At 34.2% G+C, this 24,112-nt stretch overlaps 1 protein-coding gene across 4 annotated transcripts in view; it reads right to left on the bottom strand.

Annotated features, from left to right (window-relative positions):
* Positions 1-7,252: 7,252 nt before the first annotated feature.
* LOC126720689 (molybdenum cofactor sulfurase) overlaps positions 7,253-24,112 on the bottom strand; it is a 36,210-nt gene continuing 19,350 nt past the window's right edge. Inside the window, exons 16-22 of one of the 4 annotated variants that reach the window (XM_050423438.1) lie at positions 22,266-22,373; positions 20,515-20,579; positions 18,989-19,140; positions 9,568-9,800; positions 8,897-9,036; positions 7,987-8,097; positions 7,253-7,897 (exon numbers count right to left, since the gene is read on the bottom strand). In XM_050423438.1, the coding sequence (XP_050279395.1) occupies positions 7,784-7,897; positions 7,987-8,097; positions 8,897-9,036; positions 9,568-9,800; positions 18,989-19,140; positions 20,515-20,579; positions 22,266-22,373 (923 nt within the window). In that variant the 3' untranslated portion in view covers positions 7,253-7,783. Of the gene's footprint in view, positions 7,898-7,986; positions 8,098-8,252; positions 8,491-8,896; positions 9,037-9,567; positions 9,801-16,862; positions 17,655-18,988; positions 19,141-20,514; positions 20,580-22,265; positions 22,374-24,112 lie in introns of those variants that run through there. The other 3 variants (XM_050423439.1, XM_050423440.1, XM_050423441.1) reach the window with 3 other exon arrangements.

Genomic DNA, 24,112 nt, shown 5'->3' with positions numbered 1-24,112 from the left:
TAGTGGATTTATGCAAAATAGAAATAGAAAAATATAAGAAATGATCACACACGAAACATTAAGGGTGTGTTTGTTTGGAGGTGAAATAGAGTAAATGGAAAACTTTGGAGAGAAAATGAGAAGGAAAACTTTTTTGAAGTGTGTTTGGTTGGGTGGGAAGGAAAATAAATGGTGAGGCCTAGGTGTTTTCTGCCCTGACCCACCAAAAAGTTTTCTTTCCAAAATGGAGAGAAAACTGAAGAGAGAAATTGGGCATCATTTTTGGACAAAAATGCCCATGTACAATTGCAACTTCACTCACGTTGCTTTTCTTCACACTTTTTTTTTCCCTTACATTGCCTACCTCTTTTTTTCTTTTTTTCTTTTGATTTACTGGGCAACTTGTCTAGTTTTCTTTCTTTCTTTCTTTCTTTCTTCTTTTTTTTTTTTTTTTTTTTTTTTAGTTTTTTATCACTTTTTGGGTTTTAATTGGGCATCATTTTTTTAATAAGGGTATATGTGTAAATTTATATAAACTCACTTATTCCATCCTTCCATTTTTCCACTCTCAACCAAACAAAAAGGAAGAAAATTAAAATCTTGTCTATCCTCCCACTTTTGCCATCATCTCATCATTTTCTGTCCTCCCACTTTTCCACCCCTCTAACCAAACAGAACCTAAGATTTATGTAGTTTGACTTTAGGTTTATGTCCATGGGTGGTGTCAAATATAAAGTTTCACTAAGAGAAACAAAGTTGTGTGTTACTGCTTGAACTCTTTATTAAGAAAACAACCAAGAAAATGCCCTTTAGAATTTTTTTTTTCTCTTTTTTATTTTTAAAAAAGGCCAACAGAGTCCGCTTAGCGTCATGGTGCACCCTTAGAATCCAAGTGGAACTTGGATTCTTAGTGTTGGGCTTTGTGGAGTCTAGTTTTGTTTGATCCGGTTCGACAACTCGACTTGACCCGAATAATATTGCGTGGTTTTTAATGGGAGATTTTTTGAGGCTTAGTCCATGGAGTGGAGGCTTGGGCCGATAGGTTTTTTTTTGGCCCGTTTTGTATATAGAAACCAACTTTGGTGATTAGGGTTTTTGAGGTGTTGTTGTCGTGTTTTTGAGAGTGAGAATATCTGTAGCCGCACTTTGTACTTTTCCCTGATAATAGTGAAATCTTTGCAGTTCCGTGGACGTTGGCAAATTGCCGAACCGCGTAAATATTGTCTTGTGCGTGTGATTGTTTTTTTTTTCTTTGGCGTGTGTTTTCTCTATTTTTTTATTTCTCACAGGTTAGGATTTCGGTTAAATTCCCTACACTTAGAGCTTTATGCCTATTGAATTGTTCATGTAGCACTATAAGTGTCTTTCAAAAATTTTGACATATAACACAGTTCAAGTCTCTTGTTTCCATCTCTCATATCTTAATTAATAAGTTATAATATTCATTCTCAACTTGTTATATAATTCATCATAAGATTAAAATATATTGGTTAGCCTTTTTTAATTCCCTCTTGTCCACTTTAAAATTTACATAAGTAGAATTATCTCTGCATCTGGGGCAGCTTCTCCCTGTGTGTGTGTAATCTAGCTAACTATTGCTTCAACCTCATCTTCCCACCACGAAGTCTCATATGTTGATTACCCAGACCATTTAGACTATCCAAATATTTCTTTATCCACTCATTTAATATAACTAGCCATTTCATCCCACATCTTATCACTATCTTTGTCTAGAACCCACTTGATCATTTTCCCTTTAAATCCACCACTTAATTCATGGGGTTCCTCTATTTAATATCTCCTCCTAATACAAATATCTAATATCACCGACCTATGTTGATTGGTTACGCTTTCTCCTGGTATCAACTTACAATCTTTATATATTATATCTATTATCAGCTTTTTGAATAAGAATAAAATCTATTTGAGTAACCATTTTGTTGAAAGTAGTTGAGCGTGAATCACTCTTGTTCAACCAAGTGCTCGTTAATATCAATTCATATGTTGTTGTTAACTTGTTAAGTCTATGATAATATCTCCTTATTTTTTCCTTATTGTTTTGTCTATACTCTTGAGCCTTGGTCTCTACGAACTTTTTAAAACCATCATTATCTTTTCTTAATGAAATTGATGTCGGGTATCTAATTATATTTATATCACTTTTTTACCCAACATGACTATTTAGGTCTCCTTTAATAAATCGATTCCGAGGTCATTATCAAGGATTTGGTAGATGGAAATTTCTCCCTTACTAGCATAGGATACCTTGTAAAAGACGTTATGTCTATTTCAAGTTTGTTACAAGATCTATTCCTTCTCTCATGTAAGGAGACAGCCAGGGTAATGGTGTGGCTCATGCTTAGCTTAGAAAGCTAGACCATCATTATCTTCTCTTAATGAAATTGATGTCCGGTATCTAATTATATTTATACCACTTTTTTTCCCATCATGACTATTTAGTTCTCCTTCAATATGGCGATTCCGAGGTCATTATCAAGGCTTTGGTAGATGGAAATTTCTCCCTTGCTAGCATAGGATACCTTGTAAAAGACATTATGTCAATTTCAAGTTTGTTACAAATCTATTCCTTCTCTCATGTAAGGAGGCAGCTAGGTAGGGCAATGGTGTGGCCCAAGCCTTAGCTCTGAGAGCTAAGGTTTCTTTTCTTTTATTAGTCTAGATGGAAGATGTTCCAACAGACATGTCTCATTTTGTACGTGCTGATTTGCCAGTTTATTAACAAAATTGCCACTGAGTTTGGCTTCTCAAAAAAAAAAAAAAAAAAAAAGGGTCTCCTTCAATAAAAATTCTTCCTCATTTAATACCCATTGAATCAATCCATTCACGTCCTCTCAGAATTATTACTTAACGTACAGATTCTTCCAAACTTATTTGTGGAGCATACACATTTACCATACTAATTTTCTGAACTCATAACTTCTTACCTACACTTGTCCATCAAAATGTGAGAACTCTTGCTCATTTACACCCAACTGTAGCACTGCTTATAGGAAATGCCCTAACTGATTTTTACCAACATTTTATTATATATGATGTATTTTCAAAATAAAGAGCCAAGTTTTATATATATATATATATATATATACACATATATATAGACTGTCAAGCTGTGGTCAGCCTCATTTTTTCTGGTCTTAGGATCGACTTTGAAAAAAATATGATACAATTAAGAGTACACACAGGTAGAGTGCAGTGAACAATCTGGGATAAGTTTGATTGACATAATCAGCCTATAGGTTGAAAAGTAGAACGTGCATATATAGAAGAGTTCCGTCAACCAGTTGATTAATGCACGAGAGGAATGAAAATATATATATATATATATATGAATAAATAAATGGAGCTCATTTTCAGCTTGCATAATTTATGCAATCCATATATATATAATAATAATAATTCTTAAATTATTCTCTTCCTTTTCAGTCTATTGGAATATTTTTTATATCACAGGAAATTGTTAGTTTGATTGAGTTATTTGTATGCAGCCATTTTATGTTTGCAAATTTGTTTATTAGTTTTCATGTGGATTGAATAAATTTTCATTTCATCACCCTGGGACCTCTCTCTCTCTCTCTCTCTCTCTCTCAAAAGACTGATGGCCAAAGATCTATGAAGAGAAGACCAGAAAAAGTCCTCAGTTAAGAGGCATGACATGGGTCTTAATTGGAACCTTCCTTTTCTGAAAAGAATAGATCATAATATTGTTTTTGTTTTCTTTCTTTTTTCTTCATTGTCAATAAATTTTTTTTTTTTTGGTTGCTTTCTTTAATCTTGGTTTGGAGCCATACGTATTCTTCATTACTTTGGTCAAAGTTTTAGAATTTTCGGATGGTTGGGATTGGAAATTAAGACTTGTTGGTATTCATGCTTTAAATATTTACATAATTTTACAGAAGTTCAACGTCAAGACCTTCATGTCCCATAATGCAACACATTAAAGCACAAAGACTAGCTACTTCCACGTTGTAAAGTCGTCCCTTTATGTGATTTGTTTGAAGTGCACATCAAATTCGAGAGTCGAGTTTGTCAAAATTGTTCTGCATGCCAAGTTGAAAAATTATACATTTTTTTAATTAAGTAGTAACAAGACAAAGACTATGTCAAAAGATAGCCATTAGAACTCAGAAATTGTGTACCAAATTTTGTGATTTTGTTTATGTGGGTTCATCATTGTTTCAATTAAGAGGACTTTTAGCATACAATAAGCCAATCACAAAGTAACAAGTAAGAAATTCATTAGAAGAAGGAAAACTTGCTTGCATTACAGTCCAAACTCCAAAGTACTAATTACCAAAAAATAAAATAAAATAAGGTTAAATATCCAAACAGTACAATCCGGACAAGAGATCTTGCTTGATCTGTTGATACGATGATTAAACTAATTTCTATTCTTTTTTTTTTTTTTTGAACTCAACTAATTTCTATTCTATTCCTAATGGTATATACTAACCGTATATGCTAAGGATAAGAAATAAAAATAATGGATAGTATTGTTTCGCATGTCCCTTTTCCTGTCTATCTATCTTTTTTTTAGCATACAATAATATTACAAAGTAACAGGTAAGGAAATTTACTTACAAGTTCAAAGTTTCACTGAACTTGAATCCACTTTTATCCTCCCTCTTTCCGAATTTGTTCAAATTTTAAAAATTCTAAAATTAATATTTTACACTGTTTCTCTCTAAGATAGTCCCACATAGTAGCCAATAAATAAAATAATATTTTTTTATCAAATAAAAAACAAAAAACAAAGAGAGAGATGTCAACGACATTTTTCACAAAAAATCATAAGTGTCAGATTGTTACTAACTTTTATTGGTGGGGCAAAAATGTAATTTCAGTAGTGGATTCAAATTAGAACTAATAACAACTTAATACAAAATATTTGTTATGAAAATGTAGTAAATGTAGTACTTTAAAAAAAAAAAAAAAAAAAAAAAAAGCAATACACAAAAAATTTCACAACGATTGAATTGACAAATTTTTTCTAGTTCTCATCTAGGTCCACTACTACCATTACTTTTTTATTTACCAATATTAAGTTGCCACATAAATTGATGTGAGAATTTTGTCAAATTTTTTGAGTCTATAGGCTTACTAAAAATTAAAAATAAATAAATAAATAAAAAAATCTACGTGGTTAGTTAGTAATTTGGCATCTAAAAAAAAGAATAGGGTTTAATATTTAATTTTTTTAATTTACATTTAAATATATAAAATACCTCAATTCAGTTTTCACCTAAGACCCCTAAATGCATCAAGCTGCCTCTGGTTGTGTCATGCATGAGAATGATGAGATGCTCCTCTAGATGGCCACCTGTTCCAACGATTGTGATCAAATTCTCTACTAGTAATGTTAAAAGGAAAAAGCTACGCAGATTATTTTTACAAAATGTTGAAGTGATAAATTCTTACTGGTTCTCATCTGGGTCCACCACTACCATCACATTTTTTCTTAACAATAACAACATATCATATCAACAATTTGTAAAAAAATTTGTTATTCTAACATTTTCTATACTATTTTACACATTTTTACTAACTGTTTATGGAACAAATTCTTACTTGTTTTCGGTTGAGCTTATTACTAATATCACATTTTTATTTCTGCAACCACCCACTAAATTACCCGTTTGTAATTTTAGCATTTTTCGGTTCTCCAGTATAAGGTTCCTTTTACTCACATATGTAAAATAAACCGGTTGGTTTGTTGTGTGAGTCCTTGATGTAATAATTATCTCACGCAATTGGATGTATGGTAATATATATACATATTTTAAACTCCATAGTTATATGAAATACACACGTTATCAGAGAAAATATGCATGTATCCAAAATGCATAAGATATCTTCTCCCAAATTCCAATGGATCAATGTGAACGACACCCACACGGTCATGTACTGATATACACCCACGTCAAACAATATGATATGATATTATGATGGTTGAGACAAATTCTTGTGAAAGACCTTGTGTGAGATACATGCACAGTTACCCAATTGGTCAAAATGGTTGGTAAAAAAAATTAAATAATTCCTTGAGGGTGTTGATCATACCCTTGAACACTATAGAGGGTTCATAACTCCATCACTCACAACTTGTCACGTGAGCAAATTGTAACAAAAATTATAGTTTTAGCGTTTCTCTTTCTTGACACCCTTTTGCAAGAGTGAAGAGACATCTCTTCAAGCATAAATGGGATAAAGTTACCAATTGAAAAATGAGTAAATGTTGTAATGTGATGACCTCGTTAATTACCCAACACTTGTTAAACTCAGACGTTATAACACTTGGAATAGTCCTAGTTCTTTTCAATTTTAGACAAAACTTAACAGATATATATATCAACCATCTTAGCTTGCCACTCATACATCAAAGAAAATATCCCTTACATTTTCACTTTACTTGAGACCATTAATTAATATTGCTTCCGAAAGGTCCAAATATAAGTTTCTTTATATATATATATATATATATATAAGCAATTATCATATAAAGAAAACTATTAGAATTTTTTAATAGTTTCCCTTCTTGATAACAACCAATGACATCTTTTATCAGAAATACCAACAACAAAGCTTGGTCAATGTTGATACCTGTAATGCTATAACAATGTCATTGTTTCAATTATGGCAATGGAGGAAAGGCAAACCAACACAACAGGAAATATGATACTACACTGCAGTAGGAAACATCATAAAATAGAAAAAATAACAGAGGCGTAAAGATCTAATTAGCACTGGGAAATTGAATTGTAGTGAGAGTAGTTTGCAGGAAGCATCAGTTAACATTACCATTTTAAACTCTTAATTTTTTTGTTGTTGTTGTTGTTGTTGTTGTTTTTGTTTTTTTTTTTTTTTTTTTTTTTTTTTTTTTTTTTTTTTTTTTTTTTTTTTTTTTTTTTTTTTTCTAATTCTACAATTAAATAGGGATAGATTTAATAAATAGAAAGATGACACCAATTTACTATCCAGATTTTCAATTTATTTTAAAACTTAAAAAAAAATTTATATTACTATTGATTATGGCATGAAAGATAATCTCAAAGTTTTCACCTTTCACTAAGTTATTGAAAGAGTTACCATTTAGAAGGCCGAACTGATAAAACACAATCAGTAATAAAATATGTCTGATAGTTCAAAATGTCTCAAGAAATGGATGAAAGGAAGCTCTAGGCTGTCAATTACATCAATACAGCAAGCTTTTGCAGTCAGATGAAAGGTATTGAATTTCCTCTAATTAGACCAGAAATTACAGAAAATAATTAATTTTATTTGATCAATAATAATTATAACTGTTGTCATCATTTTTCAGTACAAGGAAGCCTGCCAAAAAAATTTGGCTGTAATGGTTCAAATCATACTATAAAGAGGGGTGAGGGATCCTTCCACATATAAAAGCTCAATGAAAATTGGAGCATCCATGGATTAACTTACAAACTTATTTTATTTGATAATACAGGATCAATCAAAAACAAGAAGAATTATGGTACAAACATATATGAAACTATAGCCGCTCTTGAACTGTGGAATTTCACAGAATTATTTGTTATCCCATTCTTCTGGGAGGCTGCAACTTGCTTAAGAAAGAATGAGTATTATCTGAAAAAATTCTGTAGAGGTCCAATAAGTTGTAATTGCACTTTTCTGGGTACCTTGATTTTGGGAGATTTGTTAGTAGAAATAAAAGATATTTGTGTATGCTTTATAAAGTGCCAGAAACAGATCTCTAATTCCATTGTCCTGATGTAAAGATAACACTTTTCATGCTTATTCCTCAAAGCTAAAAGGGATTTGGATGTACTTCTTGTCCTACTTGAAGCCAAGAATCAGTTTCCTGCTCTACTTCATTGTCAGTCTCATGTAATCTCAGAAGTATCCCAAATAAAATTTTCCCCTGATTCCATGTAAGTTCAATGTTACATACACTAACAACAGAATCAATCAACAAAGTATCAAATTTCAAATAAGTCTATTTTGGCTGACCTTCGATCTTCTATATGATGCTAAAGTAGCCAAAGGTTCATTTGACTTCTGCACTCCTCCAGCTGTGTGAACAACATTGATCATCTGGCAACGGTTGCATCCACCCAATGACTGAAAAAGAAAGTAGAGATGACCATGTAAAGTTGATCTATCCAAAAAAGTGCACACACAGTGTGCATGCAGATATTTTTTTTGGCCACCAAGGTATATTCGATTTTAAATGCAATTATTTTGGCTGTATAAAGTTTCAATATTCTTTTAAGAAATTATGATATATAGTCGGCATTAAATTTATTTATTTATTTTTCCCTTATGGCACATTAAATGGCTTTTTTCTTTTTTATGATGTGTAACCTCAGCAAGGTAAGGCCCTCTGGACCCACCCCTAGAGAGTAAATGGTTTTATAGTAACAAAAACTTGGTTTTATACAGTCAATGCATTAAGTGTTCAAAGAATCAACACCAAAAGGACCATCTACACTTCCTCGATCATTGCCTGTATTCCTGCTAGAAGAATGAGAAATTCAGGACGTAATATAATCTACAAATAACATTTGAAAGGCTTCACATAAATTTGTAACAATGAGGGCATCAACCAATAGGAGTGGATTGTATCATCTTGTGCAGTGATGTATGCAACAAATATTATGAAGTCAAAAGGTTATGGTAGAATTCCAGCAAATCTACAATAACAGTTGAAAGAGATGTAAACATTTTGTGATGATGTCTGCAGTAAGAATTAAAAAAGTGATAGGTGAATAAGTTTTGGAAGATGCCACCACAGCTCTAGAGATGTACATCATCATGAGGTTACAGTCTTGTAATGTAAAAAATAATCTATTCTTGTTCTTCTCTGTCTGACACAGTATAAAAGCCACTATTATTCCTATTCAAAGTTAGGAGAACTTACCGTAAAATACTTATTTCCAATTTTAAGATTTCTCCATTCATCTTCCACATATGGTTCGCCTCCAGATATGACAAGGTTAGGTCGAAATCTCATTGGATTGATTTGAACTGGCATTTCAAAAGCGCCCTTCTGTACATCTGCTACAATAAATTAATCGTTTACATACAATTCAAAAAGATTCCCAACCACCATATGTACAAAACTTGGAATGATAGCCAAAGGGGAAAACAGTCCAGCTATGAAAAAAATTTCTATGGCTCAAATATTTATATTTATCTTATTTTATTTACTTTAAAGGAATGATGTGAACTTGGCTAATATAAAACTTGTTTCACTGCATCAAAATATGTTTTCTGGTAAGCCAACTTTTGACTAAAACAAGCCCTCAATAACTGACCTCTTGGCTGGGTCCTAACCAACAATTAAGGTATTGGTATACCTTTTAATTATATTAAGACGTTTGATGCTCTATAAAGGTCAAGGTGCAGTGTTTTTTAATTAAACAACTGACATAATATTGCTAAGGGAAGGTCCAAGTATTATTACACATCTTCAAATATATTTTGAGTACCAAATGTGTAGCCTAAAAAGAAAGTAGCATTTTCAAACAGAACTGGAAATTAACAAATTTCAGTAACTTATTCATAAGTGAACACAGTACAAGGACATACTTGAGCTTATTCTGTTATTGAGGTCAGATACGCTCTCCTCAGATATTAATAAGAACTGAGCTTCATTGGCAAAAGTCACTCTGCTCTGCATATCTCTACGCATTCCCCCATTTTTACACTTATTCAAGAGCAAGTAATCATTGGACATTGAATACCGTAGCAAACAGCAAGTTCGACCAATGGCAAGGCTAAACCAATTGTTGACTTCATTGGTATAACCCTGGGCTTCATATCTAACCAACAAATAACAATTAGTTGCAACCTTGGGAGCTAAACATGATGAAAAGGATGTATAAAGACTAAAAGAAATTTTCAATACTAGTTTCAGAAATATATTTTCAAAACAGAGAAAGACGATGAACTTTGCATTGATTCTGCCATGCTTACAGTTTAATCCAACCAAAATCCAGATCATTACAACATTTGAAAATTGAAAGCCCGATTTACACATAAAACCCAAAACCTACCCTCTCCCAATAAACCTTTTCTTCTTCTTTGCCTCTTCCTCCACTGATGCCAATCTGCTTCAAGAATTATATCTTTGTGTTTCGGATCCAAAATTAAATCGTACCCACAAAAATCCTTACACAAATCTGCATCTTCAACGTCCCAAAACCACCATTTCTTATCCGTCTCCAAAACCAAAAATAAAAGTCCACTTAAACCAAATATAAAAGCATGTTATGATTACTGTAATATATTAGTTCTTAATATTTATATTTTTCATATTATAATGATCTTATGTGTAAATTTTTGACAATTCGTAAACAACATTTTTCATTGGAGCCGATTTAGCCTTCAAATAGGTGAAATTAGACAAATATTTAAACCTGAACATGTTAACACTTAAACTTAAATCTGGAATTTTGCAGATTGTACATGTATGTGTTTTAACTTTAAATGTGTTTGAAAAAAATATTGATTTGAGATTGACGTATTCTCTTAGAGACAGCCATTAAATTCACCATTATTGGGGAAGTTTGCAGTTGTACATTTGTGTTTTAATGTGTTTTAGAAAAATGGATTGATGCATTCTCTTAGGTTTAGACTGCATGATAACTAATTGTCTATTTGAGTTTATCTAATGGCCATAATTCCACACTATAACTATTTCACTTTTCATTCATGGTACTTTGAATTCCGAGTTTTAAGACATCACATGCATCATCTGAGCCTATATTATTTCTCATTTGCACTATTCACTTTGATGGTACAATCTTGGTAATATAGAAAAAAAAAAAAAAATGTCTTACCTTAAATATGGCTTCATGACTGTGTAAGATATGTATTTAAATTATGAAACTTTGTGATCAATTTGTATTCTAATCATACACCACAAATGTGTAATACTAATATCCATATTCCCAAGTCCCAAGAGGATTGATTTTTTACCTTTTGTGGCTACTTTGCTTTAAGTGGATGTGGTTTAAGACTAATTGTGAGAGTTAACACAAATCTATCTTTTGAGAAAGGAATATATTTATCTTCAAAAGGAAGATTAGCAGAGAACTTACTCGATAGGACTGCTTCATTAATAGAAAAAATAATCCCTAGAGCCAAAATTTATTTGCAAAAAATCAGTGAAACTCGAATGGAAAGAAATGCAACTTAGATTTATGGGAGAAGTTGTGTTTCATTTTTGTTTAATATAGTAAAAGTCTTGGAGGTGGTAAATGTTTGTTTGTCAGCCCCCTCTTTAATGCTATTACTTGGTTCTCTTTTAGAATAAGTTTTTGTTACTGCCAATTGGCTTTTCTTTCATATTTTCTATTAAAATTTTTTATTGCCTTTCACTCTATTTGCATAATAACCAGGATTAGGTACTTTAAACTTTTGTTTTAATGGCAGACAATTGCGGACAATGTGTTTTGTTATTGTACTTTTATGGTTGCTGGTGTGTGAATTGTATTAACAAAACTAACAATGAGTGGTTGTTATTAAGTTTGCAGGTTTGCATGTAATTCATTTAGTAGACCATGTTCGGTTGGAGGGCACCTCCTATTCTTTGAGGTTCACACTATAGAATACATTCAATCATAATCAAAATTTTCTGATAGTTTACATTAAAAAAAAAAAAACTACAAAGATGCTCTATATATGTACTTCTTTTATACAGAATAGGTACAATATTATTCTAATAATTATTGTTTTGTTCCTTAAGCTCATTGGCATATCTGGCTGAATTCCAATGAGCCAGAAAATTGTATTTCCTAACAGCTTTGAAGTCGTGGAAGCCTTGGCTGCAGAGGGACCATGATATTATTTGAGATAGTTGTGGATATAGTGCCACCACCACTGTTGAGTCAGCTTTCTACCAACGTCCAGTTTCCTGCCACCTTCTTACCACCAAGATTGCAAAGAGAAACCCCTTAAGGCAGACATTTAGAGAGAGAGAGAGAGAGAAATCTTAAGACTGCCTACCACCACACTCTCCATCTCTTGGCTCTCCCCCCCTCCCCAAAACAATCCTAGATGTTACTTAAGCCGGTTATAGTCCAAAGGTGAGTTTTTCTTTGACTATTATTATTAGAGTATTATTTTAAACATTTTTCCAATGAATTTATGTTGGTTTGTGGTTGGTATATTTTGGGTAGTTGTGGGTTTGTGTTTGGGTGTTAGGACATTGGTTTGTTGGGGGTGTTGGGACATTTGTTTGTTGCAAATGAGGCAATTAAAATCATAATGATATTTGGGAAATATAAAACGTGATAATTTACCTATTGTCAGATTGGATAAGTGGGCAAGAAAATGATTACAAGCTACATTTAATGCTTACCATAAAAAGATTTTTTTTTTTTTTTTTTTTTTCGATTTAGAGATTTTTACTAGACGGGTTTAAAGGAAAAAGAAATGATAACCTATCTAACACTGATTCATGTGATTTAGATTTTAGATGGTAGAACTAATTTTGCATTTGTATGTGTTATTCGTTTGGAATCAATTTAACATATTTTTTTTTTGAAACTTCTGATATGTCCAGGTATGCAAAAAGATCATCGATGGCTTGCATGCTCACAACATTGGACCGATAAGACTTTTAAGAGAGAAAGGAAGTCCATAAACAAGGGGTTAAACTATTTGACTTTTGGTTTATTTTAGATTATAAATGTTATTTTGAGCTATAAATCTAAATTTGTATGATGTTTTGAAGAAAGGTATTTGTTTTTCCACTACTATAAGTTTAATTTTTTCCCCTTATTTAAAGTGTGTTAATATACTTGGTTTAGAGATTCAGGGATAGAATGTATGTCAAGAATCGATAGAACCTTGGCATCGGTGGATTGGGTAGATCATTTTGGGAATGTGTCTCAAAGGGTTCTCCCTCGTGTTGTTTCTGACCATTGCCCTCTATTGGTGGTGGCCGGTAGTGTTAATAAAGGTCGTAGTGCCTTTAAGTTTGAGAATATGTGGTTGAAAGAAGAGGGTTTTGTAGAGAGGATTCGGCAATGGTGGAATGGGTATTGCTTTGTGGGTTCTCCAAGCTTTATTCTGGCTCGAAAATTAAAAGCTCTAAAAGAAGATTTGAAAAAGTGGAATAAGGAGGAATTCGGGGATTTGGTCTTTAGGAAGAAATGTCTTTTATCTGAACTGTTGGGTTTGGATGCTAGGGAGGACTTGTTAGGCCTTTCTCAGGAGGATCAAACTAGGCGATGTCAGATTAAAAGTGAGGTTGCACATCTTGCTTCTTTGGAGGAGATCTCTTGGAGACAAAAGTCCCGGATATTATTTGTGAAGGAGGGGGACAATAATACTCGTTTTTTCCATCGGGTTGCTAATTCCCATAGAAGAACTAACCATATTCGGGGTATAAAGGTGGATGGTGTTCTTTATGAGGATGAGAAAGTGGTGCGGTCTAAGGTGGTTCAGTTTTATCAAAGTTTGTACTCTGAGTCAGATACTTAGCGCCCTTCTATGGACGGCTTAGAGTTTGCTTGTATTGAGGAGGATGAGAGGCTTATTCTAGAGAGGGATTTTTCTAAGGAGGAAGTAGTTAAGGTTCTTCAAGAGATGGAGGGCGGTAAAGCCCCAGGTCCTGACGGTTTCACTATGACATTTTTCCAAAAATGCTGGAATGTAGTGGAATCAAATGTTATGGCTTCTTTTGATCATTTTCATAGAAGCTCAGAGTTTGAATGGTCTCTGAATGCTTTTTTTCTTTCTTTGATTCCCAAACAGAATAATGCCTTGAATATCAAAGATTTTCGGCCTATCAGCTTAGTGGGCAGTGTGTATAAGCTATTGTCTAAAGTTTTGGCTAACAGATTGAGGTTGGTGTTGGATAAACTCATTTCGGAGTCGCAGAATTCTTTTGTTGGTGGTAGGCAGATTTTGGACTCAGTGCTTATTGCTAACGAATGTTTGGACAGTAGACTGAAGTGTCGTGCTCCAGGGGTGGTTTGTAAGTTAGATATCGAGAAAGCTTATGATCATGTGAATTGGGACTCCTTGTTTTATCTGTTAGAGAGGATGGGTTTTGGGGGTAGATGGAGGAGTTGGCTGAAGACTTGTATCACTACCGATCGATTCTCAGTTTTGGTTAATGGATCTCCTACTGGTTTCTTTGGTAGCTCTAGAGGTCTAAGACAAGGAGACCCATTGTCTCCTCCCTCTTTCTTTTGATCATTGAGGTTTTAAGTCGTATCCTGAAGAAAACTGAGGAAGGTGGTCTCATTCAGGGTTTTCATGTGGGTCCAAATAATCATACTGGTATTCGTATTTCTCACATTTTATTTGCTGATGATACTATTCTTTTTTGCGATGCTTCAAGAGAGCAAATCTTTTCCATTAGGCTGGTTTTGACCTGTTTTCAAGCTTTTACTGGATTGAAGGTGAATGTGGGGAAAAGTGAGATGGTCCCTATTGGGGAGGTGAGCAACATCCAGTCATTGGCTAATATTCTTCAGTACAGGGTGGGCAGTTTGCCTATGATTTACTTGGGTATGCCACTGGGTTCTTTGTATAAGACAGCTGCTATCTGGAATCCGATTCTTGAGAGTTTGGAAAAGAAGCTTTCAGGCTGGAAGAGGCTTTACCTGTCAAAGGGTGGTAGACTCACATTGTTGAAAAGTACCCTTTCAAGCCTTCCGACTTATTACCTTTCCCTTTTTACTATCCCTAAAGCTGTGGCGACTAGATTGGAATGTATTCAGAGGAATTTTTTATGGGGTTCTTCAGTTGAGTGTTTCAAATATCCTTTGGTGGCTTGGGAAAAGGTATGCCTTCCGCACGAGTTGGGAGGTCTAGGAATTCGGAATTTGGTGTATTTTAATCAGGCCCTATTAGGGAAATGGTTTTGGAGGTATGGCCATGAAATCACTCATCTATGGCGGAGGGTCATAGCCATGAAACATGGGGAGGGGAAAGGGGGTTGGTGCTCTAGAGTTTGCAGAAGGGCTCATGGTTGTGGTTTATGGCGGAGTATTAGTGAAGGGTGGGAAAGTTTTGCTAAGCATTTGTCTTTTGTAGTGGGGAATGGTTCCCGTATTCTTTTTTGGCATGACAAATGGACTGGAGATGCCCCTCTTAAAATTCTTTATCCCCAGTTATATTTGTGTTCTGCTAATAAAGAAGCTTTTGTTTCTGAAGTGTTAAGCCCTTTAGTGGGTGATAACGACAAAGTGTGGAGTTTAAGCTTTTTTAGGGATTTCAATGATTGGGAGTTAGCGGCTTCTTATTCCCTTCTTCATCTCATCCAAACCCGGATCCCTAGGGGTAATGGGGGTGACAGGCTTCATTGGGGTCTTAATGGAAATGGGAAGTTTGACACTCGGTCTTTTTATCATAAAATTCGAAATGCAACTCCTTCCACTTTCCCTTGGAAGGGCATTTGGAAAGTCAAGGTTCCTAAAAGGGTGGCATTTTTTATGTGGACAGCAGCTCATGGTCAAATCCTTACCTTGGATAACCTTATGCTTCGTGGTCGCCCTTTGGTGAATCGTTGTTGTATATGCTGTTGTAATGAGGAATCTGTGAATCACCTATTACTTTTCTGTCCGATAGCTCATTCTTTGTGGACTCATATGCTTCAGTTGTTTGGGATCGAGTGGGTCATGCCAGGTTCAGTAGCGGACTTATTATTTTGTTGGTACCATTGGCTTAGGAAGCATAGCTCCGATATTTGGAATCTAGTTCCAAGCTGTTTACTGTGGATTATTTGGACTGAACGGAATCGGCGTTCTTTTGAGAATAAAGGGAAAACTGTGGTTCAGTTAGTAGATTTGTGCCAACGGACCCTCTTTGATTGGTCTTGGTGTTGGGGTTTTTCGGATTGTTTTACCCTTATGGAATTCCTTTCGTCTATTAGCTTTTCTTAGTTTTTCTTAGTGGCTGTTTGTGTCTTTTTGTTCACTACCGTGAACCCTTTGTATTTTAATGCTTTTCGCTTATTAACTATGAAGCACGGGTGCGTTTCGGGACTCGGGTGCGGGTGCGGGTGCGGGACTCGGCAATTTTTGAAAAAGGTGGGTGCGGGTGCGGCAGGACTCGGCGATTAAAAAATTATTAAAAATATTTTTATAATATATGTTTAATATATTGCTAAGCATACTTTTACTTTTTCACATTATATAAACAAATATTTTACTAATAATTTATAAACAAATATTTTACTAATATTTATAAACAAATATTTTACTAATACTTAACCAAATATTTATAAACAAATATTTATAAACAAATATTTAACCAAATATTTAACCAAATATTTATAAACTAATATTTAACCAAATATTTATAAACAAATATTTATAAACAAATATTTAACCAAATATTTATAAACAAATATTTTACTAATAATTTATAAACGGTGCGTTTGCACCTTTTTTTTTTTTTTTTTTTTTTTGAATTTCGGCCTGACTCGGCCGTTTCGGCCGATACAGGCTGATACGGACCGAGTCGGCACCGATTTCGGCCGCGTCGGCGCCGACTTTGGCCGCGTCGACCCGCGTCGGCCCGAGTCGGGATCCGCCACGTGGCGCGACGCGGCACGACGCGGGACGGACGCGCGGTCTGCGGCGTCCCTCCCGCGTCGCCGCGTCCCGCCGCGTCGGACGCGGGTACGCCGGCCTGGGAGCCGCGTCCGTGCATCCCAGCTTATTAATAATATTTTCTTCTTACTTATCAAAAAAAAAAATATGTTACTAAGATGAAGTATGATTTGATTTACTTTTGATGATGTTAAATAAGAAAGAAAAATACTTTTGAGATGCTATAAAAATACAATAACAAAATTATAAAAAAAAAATTTAATAAAAATCCCGTGCATTTGCATGGGTTAAAAACTAGTTGTAATAAAAGTAAAAAGAAAATAGTAGAGAAAAACTAGGATTAGTTTTGGACTTTGTTATTTTAATGTGGTAGACATTTTCAAATTGGCTCAAATACAGAACTCAAACCAGCTCACTCAAGAAGCCTTTCTCTTGACTAGGATTATCAGGAAATCATCACTGTCCTTTAAAAGACCTAGTCAGGTTAGGTACAACTGGCAATTTAAGGAGGGAATTTGCAGACTAGCATAGTGAGGAGAAAGTATATCATAAGTCAACATGCGGTTGGAAGAAAATTGCAAACTAACATCTCGAGTTTCATAGACTTGATTTCAGTCTAAAACTCGATAGTTAAAGACTCAATTCCCACTTGGTGAGTTAGAAATATGATGCCAGATAGATCTCGAGTCTTATAAACTCGAGTTCTAAAAAGCAAAACCAAGTCTCTGAGACTTGATTTTGGTACTTGAAGAAAAACAGACCTGAACGATGAACAGAGGAAGAACGAAGAACAAAGAACGAAGAGTGCTGGAACTCCGATTGGACAATTGAACGCAGACCTGAAGAAGAACAGGAAGAACAATCTGACGAAGAACAGATCTAAAGAGGAACGAAGAACGCTGGAGATCCGATTGAATGATTGGACCTTCAAATCTGCAGGAAGAAGAATGCTAGGTCTGAAGAACGCAAGGAAGAAGAAGGAATGCAGAATGCTAGGTTCAATCGTTCAATCGGAGACAATGAACAGATCTGAAGAGGAATGATGAACAGAGGAAGAACGAAGAACGCTGGAGATCTGATTGAACGATTGGACCTTCAAATCTGCACAAAGAAGAACGCGAGGAAGAAGAAGGAATGCAGAATGCTGGGTCTGAAGATGAAGGAAAATAAAATGGTGAAACTCAAATCTTAAAAACTTGAGTTCCACGTGGATTTTTTTCCACATCAGATGCGGTCACTAACAAATCGAGAATTAGAAACTCGAGTTTTAGGCACTCGAGATGCTAGTTTCCTGCATTATTTTGAAATGTGACAACTAACTAAATTCTTTGATATTTAAGGTTATTTGGAAAAAAAAAATCGCAATTTAAGCCATTAAAAATCATTTCTTAAATAATGTTGTCAAATGTATAAATTGGTAACAAAGCACATGCTGGTTACTTACTTTTGTGTGTGTATGTGTGTGTATGTGTGTGTAAAACTAGATATCTCTCACAATAGTAAAACTTACTAATATCTAGATGCGCAATATTTGAGGTTACCGCAAACAGGAAATCAAAAAAGTGACCAAGCTTTTCATGTTTATTCCAAGTTGCCTAACATATCATTAATCCTATGCTAGGTATTGTTGCCAACTTATTTTTCAGCAATGGTTCCATAGACATATTGTTCATAGTTGTCATCATCCTCATCAACATTATTGTCGCTTGAGTTATGACCCTTATCTTATGCTAACTGGTATAGGCAGGAATGATAGTGGCTTTTTTTATGTGGACTGCAGCCCATGGGCAGATTCTAACTTTGGATAATCTTATGCTTCATGGTCGCCCTTTGGCAAATCGTTGTTGTTTGTGTTGTAGCAACGCGGAATCTGTGGACCACCTGTTACTGTTCTGTCCAATAGCTCATTCTTTGTGGATGTATATGCTTCGGTTGTTTGAGATCGAATGGGTCATGCCAGGTTCAGTTGTGGACTTATTATTTTGCTGGTATCATTGGCTTGGGAAGCATAGCTCTGATATTTGGGATTGGTTCCAGGTTGTTTAATGTGAACTATTTGGGCTGAACGGAATCGGCGGTCTTTTGAGGATGAGGAGAAAACTGTGGTTCAGTTATTAGAGTTTTGCCAGCGGACACTCTTTGATTGGTCTAGATGTTGGGGTTATTCGGATTGTTCTACCCTTTTGGATTTTCTTTCATCTATTAGAATAGATTAGGGACTGCTCCTGTCTTTTTAGTTCTTTTTCCTTTGTTCACTACCGTGAACCCTTTGTGTTTTTTTGCTACTTTTTATTAATAATATTCTTTTCTTACTTATCAAAAAAAAAAATAGTCCAACCAATTTAAATCAGTTTTATTTCTGACCAACCCAAGGAAAGATTTTATTTTTCTTTGATAGCTGAATGAAGATAATTAGCATGGATACCTTATCTCACCTCTGGCCACATAAATCAACTTCTTCTCTACCACCACTTTGTAAGTCTGATTTAAGGTTGATCTGCAGTCCCTCTTTGCAACGTGGTGACTCAACGAACATTATTCCCCGATGGAGGTCAATGGAAGTACTGATAAGGCACATTTCAGGCAGCTACAAAATCAAGTCATTCCAATTAAAAATTAAAATATTAAACAATGAAGAATGAAGAATGATGATATGTTTATCTAACAAATCATTATCTGTTTATTTAAGTAATTGACACATGTCAAATGACAGTTATTCCCACATAACACTTACATACATAATAGCATAATTTATGTTACCCAGACCTTTAACTTTACCCTCACATACCCATGTCGACATGACAAGAAATGAGTAAGAGTATGGCTACTAAACACTCCAAAAATGGAAAGAATATGTAGAAACAAACTCAACCCAGATACAATATCAAACAAAAATAAAATCTTTCGTCTAAAACTAGGTCAATAATTTTAGCAGATAAGTGGAATAAGCATAAAGATGAAATACAGCCTCTCCATGATCGGTGTTTAGATCATGGAGTTTGGTGTTTAGATCTTTTGGGATCTCTTGGGTCTTGCCAAGATCGGTTGCAAGTACTCTTTTTGGTTGGTGGAATTGGCTTGGAAAACACTTGTCTAGCATTTGGAATTTAGCTCCTTTATGCTTAATGCGGTGTCTTTGGAGGGAGCGAAACAAGAGGACTTTTGAGGATTTGGATAGTTCGGATGACCAACTATTGGCTTCCTTTAGTGGTTCTCTGTTTGACTGGTCTAGGGCTTGGGGACTCACCTGTGATTCTCTCCCTAGTTTTCTTAGTTCTCTCTTGTGTCACTAGTATCTTTCTTTTCTTTGTTCTTTCTTGTATTTTCTCTCTGTCTTATGTTTTTTTGCATAAGGTAGTGTTCTTCAATATATATCATTATTACTTATAAAATAAAAAAATGAACTTAAGTGTAATAGCTATGGCATAATAATCTTGGGAAACAAAAGACAAACCTATTGATGGAACAGGAAGACCTAACAACAAATTCAGTACATAGATCATAAAGACCCAAGAATGTGGTGGGGGGGGGGGGGGGTCATGTCATTTCTCTGACTCAGATTTTTTCTAAGCTTACCCCCCAAAACGTAGAAATAAATTTTAAGTGATCTCTTTTTTGTCAATTTGCTAGCTTTCCATAACAAAATAGTGAAAGAACCTCCCTAAGACACTCTTAGCAAATACATAAAAAAAATTAACAACTATTACAGCATAAATATAATTGTTGTCAACAATTATGATTCTTAAGATACATTGAAGGAGGTTTAAGGCAATTAAGAATTAAGAGAATGTTGGCTTGTCAGAAGATTTGGACTATAAAATTTTCCTCAAAAACAAGACATAATTCCTGTTGTCTTTAGTCACTAATGCATAGCCCCCTTGTGAAACATCATAGAAATTTAAAACAAAGCCTGCTATAAACAAAAAAAAAAAAAGTTTACTTATTTAAAGAAAAATTTCACCTTCTTTTGGGTAAGAATTTCACCAGTTAGGCTTTTAAGAAGCCACTCATGATCGTATATCAGACCTGTTCAAAATTCACAGATATATAATTAGTATTTTGAAATATCTGATGCAAGACAACTATCAAATATTATCAAAGAGTATCAGAGAACACATGCCACTTAGATTTCAGATAACTAAAAAAAAAAAACTTAATTTCCTGCATCTCAAACAGAGTACTCATACACACACACACAGTGATGCAGGAAGAGAAATTTTTTATTTGAATTTAGTTCTATTTTATTTTGCCAATCAATTGTATTTTTATTGGCCATGTATATTTTTATTCTTGTTCGTGGTAGGTTTTTTTTTTAGTAAATGGTCCTAGTAGTTTATTAGATTATTAGTATTTTAATTTTCAGAAGCAAGGTTATTTTTGTAATTAGCAAATTAGAGTTTCCAATGTCAATTAGAATTAAGGTTTAGTATGCTGTGTTAGAATTTGGTTTTTCCTTGCTTGATGCATACTCCAAACAAGTTTAGGTGCTAACTCCTAGGTTCTATCTTTATTTTTCCTATTGTTTAATTTCATTGTTGCAAAGTTTGGTTTGTCCAATGTCATAGGGAAGTATACAGTTGTAGATAAAATTCACATGTAGTGATCAGGAGACATTGCACCTGTAAAAGAATGGGAAGAAGTTGCTGAAATTGTATTTAAATAATCGTTTGGTTTTAAAATAAAATAAGATTCTGACTGAATAAATCTGCAGAACTATATTATTTATTTATTGTATTAGGTCAAATCCTAGGCCGCTTGCAACTTCAAATCATGAAGGATTTTGAGGGCTATTCTGAAAAGTATTTAATACTCTTTAGAGTTCTGGAATGAGGTCAAATAGATATTAGTCAGTAAAGATAGTAAACAACCTTTTGATTTTTCCCTTTTCCACTATTACCTTGTAGACAAATATAAAATTTGGATCACATTCTATCTCATCGAGTTATAGCCTCACCGAAAATGTTGGCAAAACCACCTATTCATGTGCCTCTAGAATGGAATGGAAGCAACAAAATGAGGGAAGCGGAATTACACATAAAGAGAAAGAAAATAAATAGAGAGCTTTCATGGAAACTTCCTTAAAAGTTTACATTTCACATGGAAATCCATGCTAGAGAAGTCATTCACAATTACCAGTTGACTTAGGAAATTATTTATAAACTAGCCTACTCTATTTCAACTGCAATTGCTTCTAGACTACCTATTACTTATGTTTGCTTTAGATCACTCCTTACAAGTTTTTAAACATGAGCTTAGGCTTCCCTTTTCCTTTCCAATGAAATTATTTATTTATCCAGGGGAAAAAGCACAAAACAAAGGAAGTAAAAATCAATTTTCTATGGCATTTTCTGTTGTCGCTAATCTAAACAGAAGTTCCAAACTGCGTGATTCCTAGTAGGCCTTAAATAACCTTTAAATATAATTGACATACAACTGGAAATAAAATCATATTATCACTGATATGTTATTTGGCATTTCACCTTTGATGTATACAATGCTCCATTAGTATCCCAAATAAATTAATGACGTGTCACATATTCATCCAAGCACAAGAACATGCAATGTGCAAACCACAAATGGCTACCATACTACAACAAAACTAATAAAATCACAGCTCTGTCAGTCAAACCTAGTATTAAGATGAAGAAATTAATGATGTATCACACATACTTCATCAAAAAAGTAATACTTATAATGTCCAAATAGCAATACCAGATATGCTCAGAGGCCACTTTTCTGTACTGAATCCTGCACATGATTTTATTGGGTAGATGATAATGGACTTGAGAAAGAAACTAGAAGTGAATCTGCTTTCAAGACCTGCAATTTATTAACAGGCAAGATGCTGGATAAAATAGATAATGCATTAAGTAATTTAATGATTGTGTCTACTAAAAGCACAATTGAGAGTGAAAAATAATGCTGTATGGTTATTAATAGTTTTAACAGGGAAAGATTGCAGCAGTTTTAATAAATACCAGTGACATAATTGAGAAGCAAAATTGATGATAAAGAATCTATGATGTAAATATGAAAATGGCACTAAGAAGTGACAACAAAGAACGTTTTCAGTGTTTTAACATTTAAAAATTAAAATAAGTATGAATCAAGACAACTAAATACATATCCCATGTTCAACAATATTAGTCCCTTTTTCAAGTGGCAGATGCGTCCCTTTCAAGCAATATCTCAATTACACTGGAATCTCATGTGAGCTTCACTGGAACTTACACCATTTCATCAAGCCTTATCAATTTGCCAAATATTGCAAAGAACCCATTTACTAAGTCTACTTTTTGAGAAAAGGGGAGGGGGAGAGAGCAACATTAATGACTGATGGCTTCATTGTCCTCATGGAATTCCAAACATCTCAAAGCATACACAAGCACAAAAATTAATTTGTTAGGTCCTCCGATCCAATCTACTCACTCAGAAATATAAACTTAAGGGTTCAATAGTTTAAAAATTCACAAAAGATGTGAGCTGCCTAATCCCTTTTGCATTGAATGTGTCATAAGCAATTTCTTTATCTGCTTTTTTTTTTATAAGAAAGTTTTGGCACCTAGGGGAGGGGAAGGGGAGATTCAAAATTTCATTATGGTTATAATCATTGATATCAATGTACTTGTTTACCTGTCAGCTTCCCTTTTATACATTTTCAAGAACTTTATTGATTAGAAAAGGTTTTAGGTGTTTTCAAGGGCATGGCAACTGTTCACAGGAAAAAGTGTGGGTGCCTCTTTGCTTTATAACCTTTACTAATTCTAGATATAAATTTTTTTGTGACAAGCAATATGAGTTTTTCCTCTAGAAACACATTCTCTTGTAATATGGCAATATGCATTTTATCCACCATGAGTACTAAAGTTAAGAGTGATTGGAAAAATGTTAGGCCAATTTCATTACGATGCATTGTGGTGCCAGAAGATGTACAGCCAAATTTAGGGAACTAACCGAAGTTAATTTTTTTTTGATAGGTACCGTAAAATTTTATTAAATAAAAGAAAATAGCCAACCCGAGTATATTGGGAATGTACTATGGAGGAACAAATCAGGAATCAAAATTACAACAATCAAGTAAAACAATAAGGGAAGAACAAGAAAGATGACAAAAAACCACACTCCAATAAAGGAGAATGTGCAAAAAAAAAAAGGACTTAATCTCTGGCATAGAACGTTCACATCCCTCAAAACTTCTAGCATTCCTTTCACACCAAATACATCATAACAAGCAATGAGGCACAAGTCTCCAAAAATCTAAGTTGCGATGTTGTCCAAACTTACCCTACCAAGACTCAAACAACTCAATAACCTTGTGAGTCATAACCCAATGGATTCCTAACAAACAGAACACCAACGACCACAACTCACAAGCCATGGGACAATGAAGCAGAAGATGATCCACTAACTCCCCACAACTTTTACACATATAGCACCAATCAAGAACTAGCACACGTCTTTTGCGAAGGTTATCTGTTGTTAAAATCTTACCTAAGGAAGCAGAACATGAAAAGAAAGCTACCCTTGGAGGAACCATCGATTGCCATGTCATTCTCCAA

This window comes from Quercus robur, chromosome 4, assembly GCF_932294415.1.
Source record: "Quercus robur chromosome 4, dhQueRobu3.1, whole genome shotgun sequence".
NCBI classification, from domain to species: domain Eukaryota; kingdom Viridiplantae; phylum Streptophyta; class Magnoliopsida; order Fagales; family Fagaceae; genus Quercus; species Quercus robur.
Note: the sequence above shows the minus strand (reverse complement) of the source record. Positions and strands in the feature narration are given on the sequence as shown.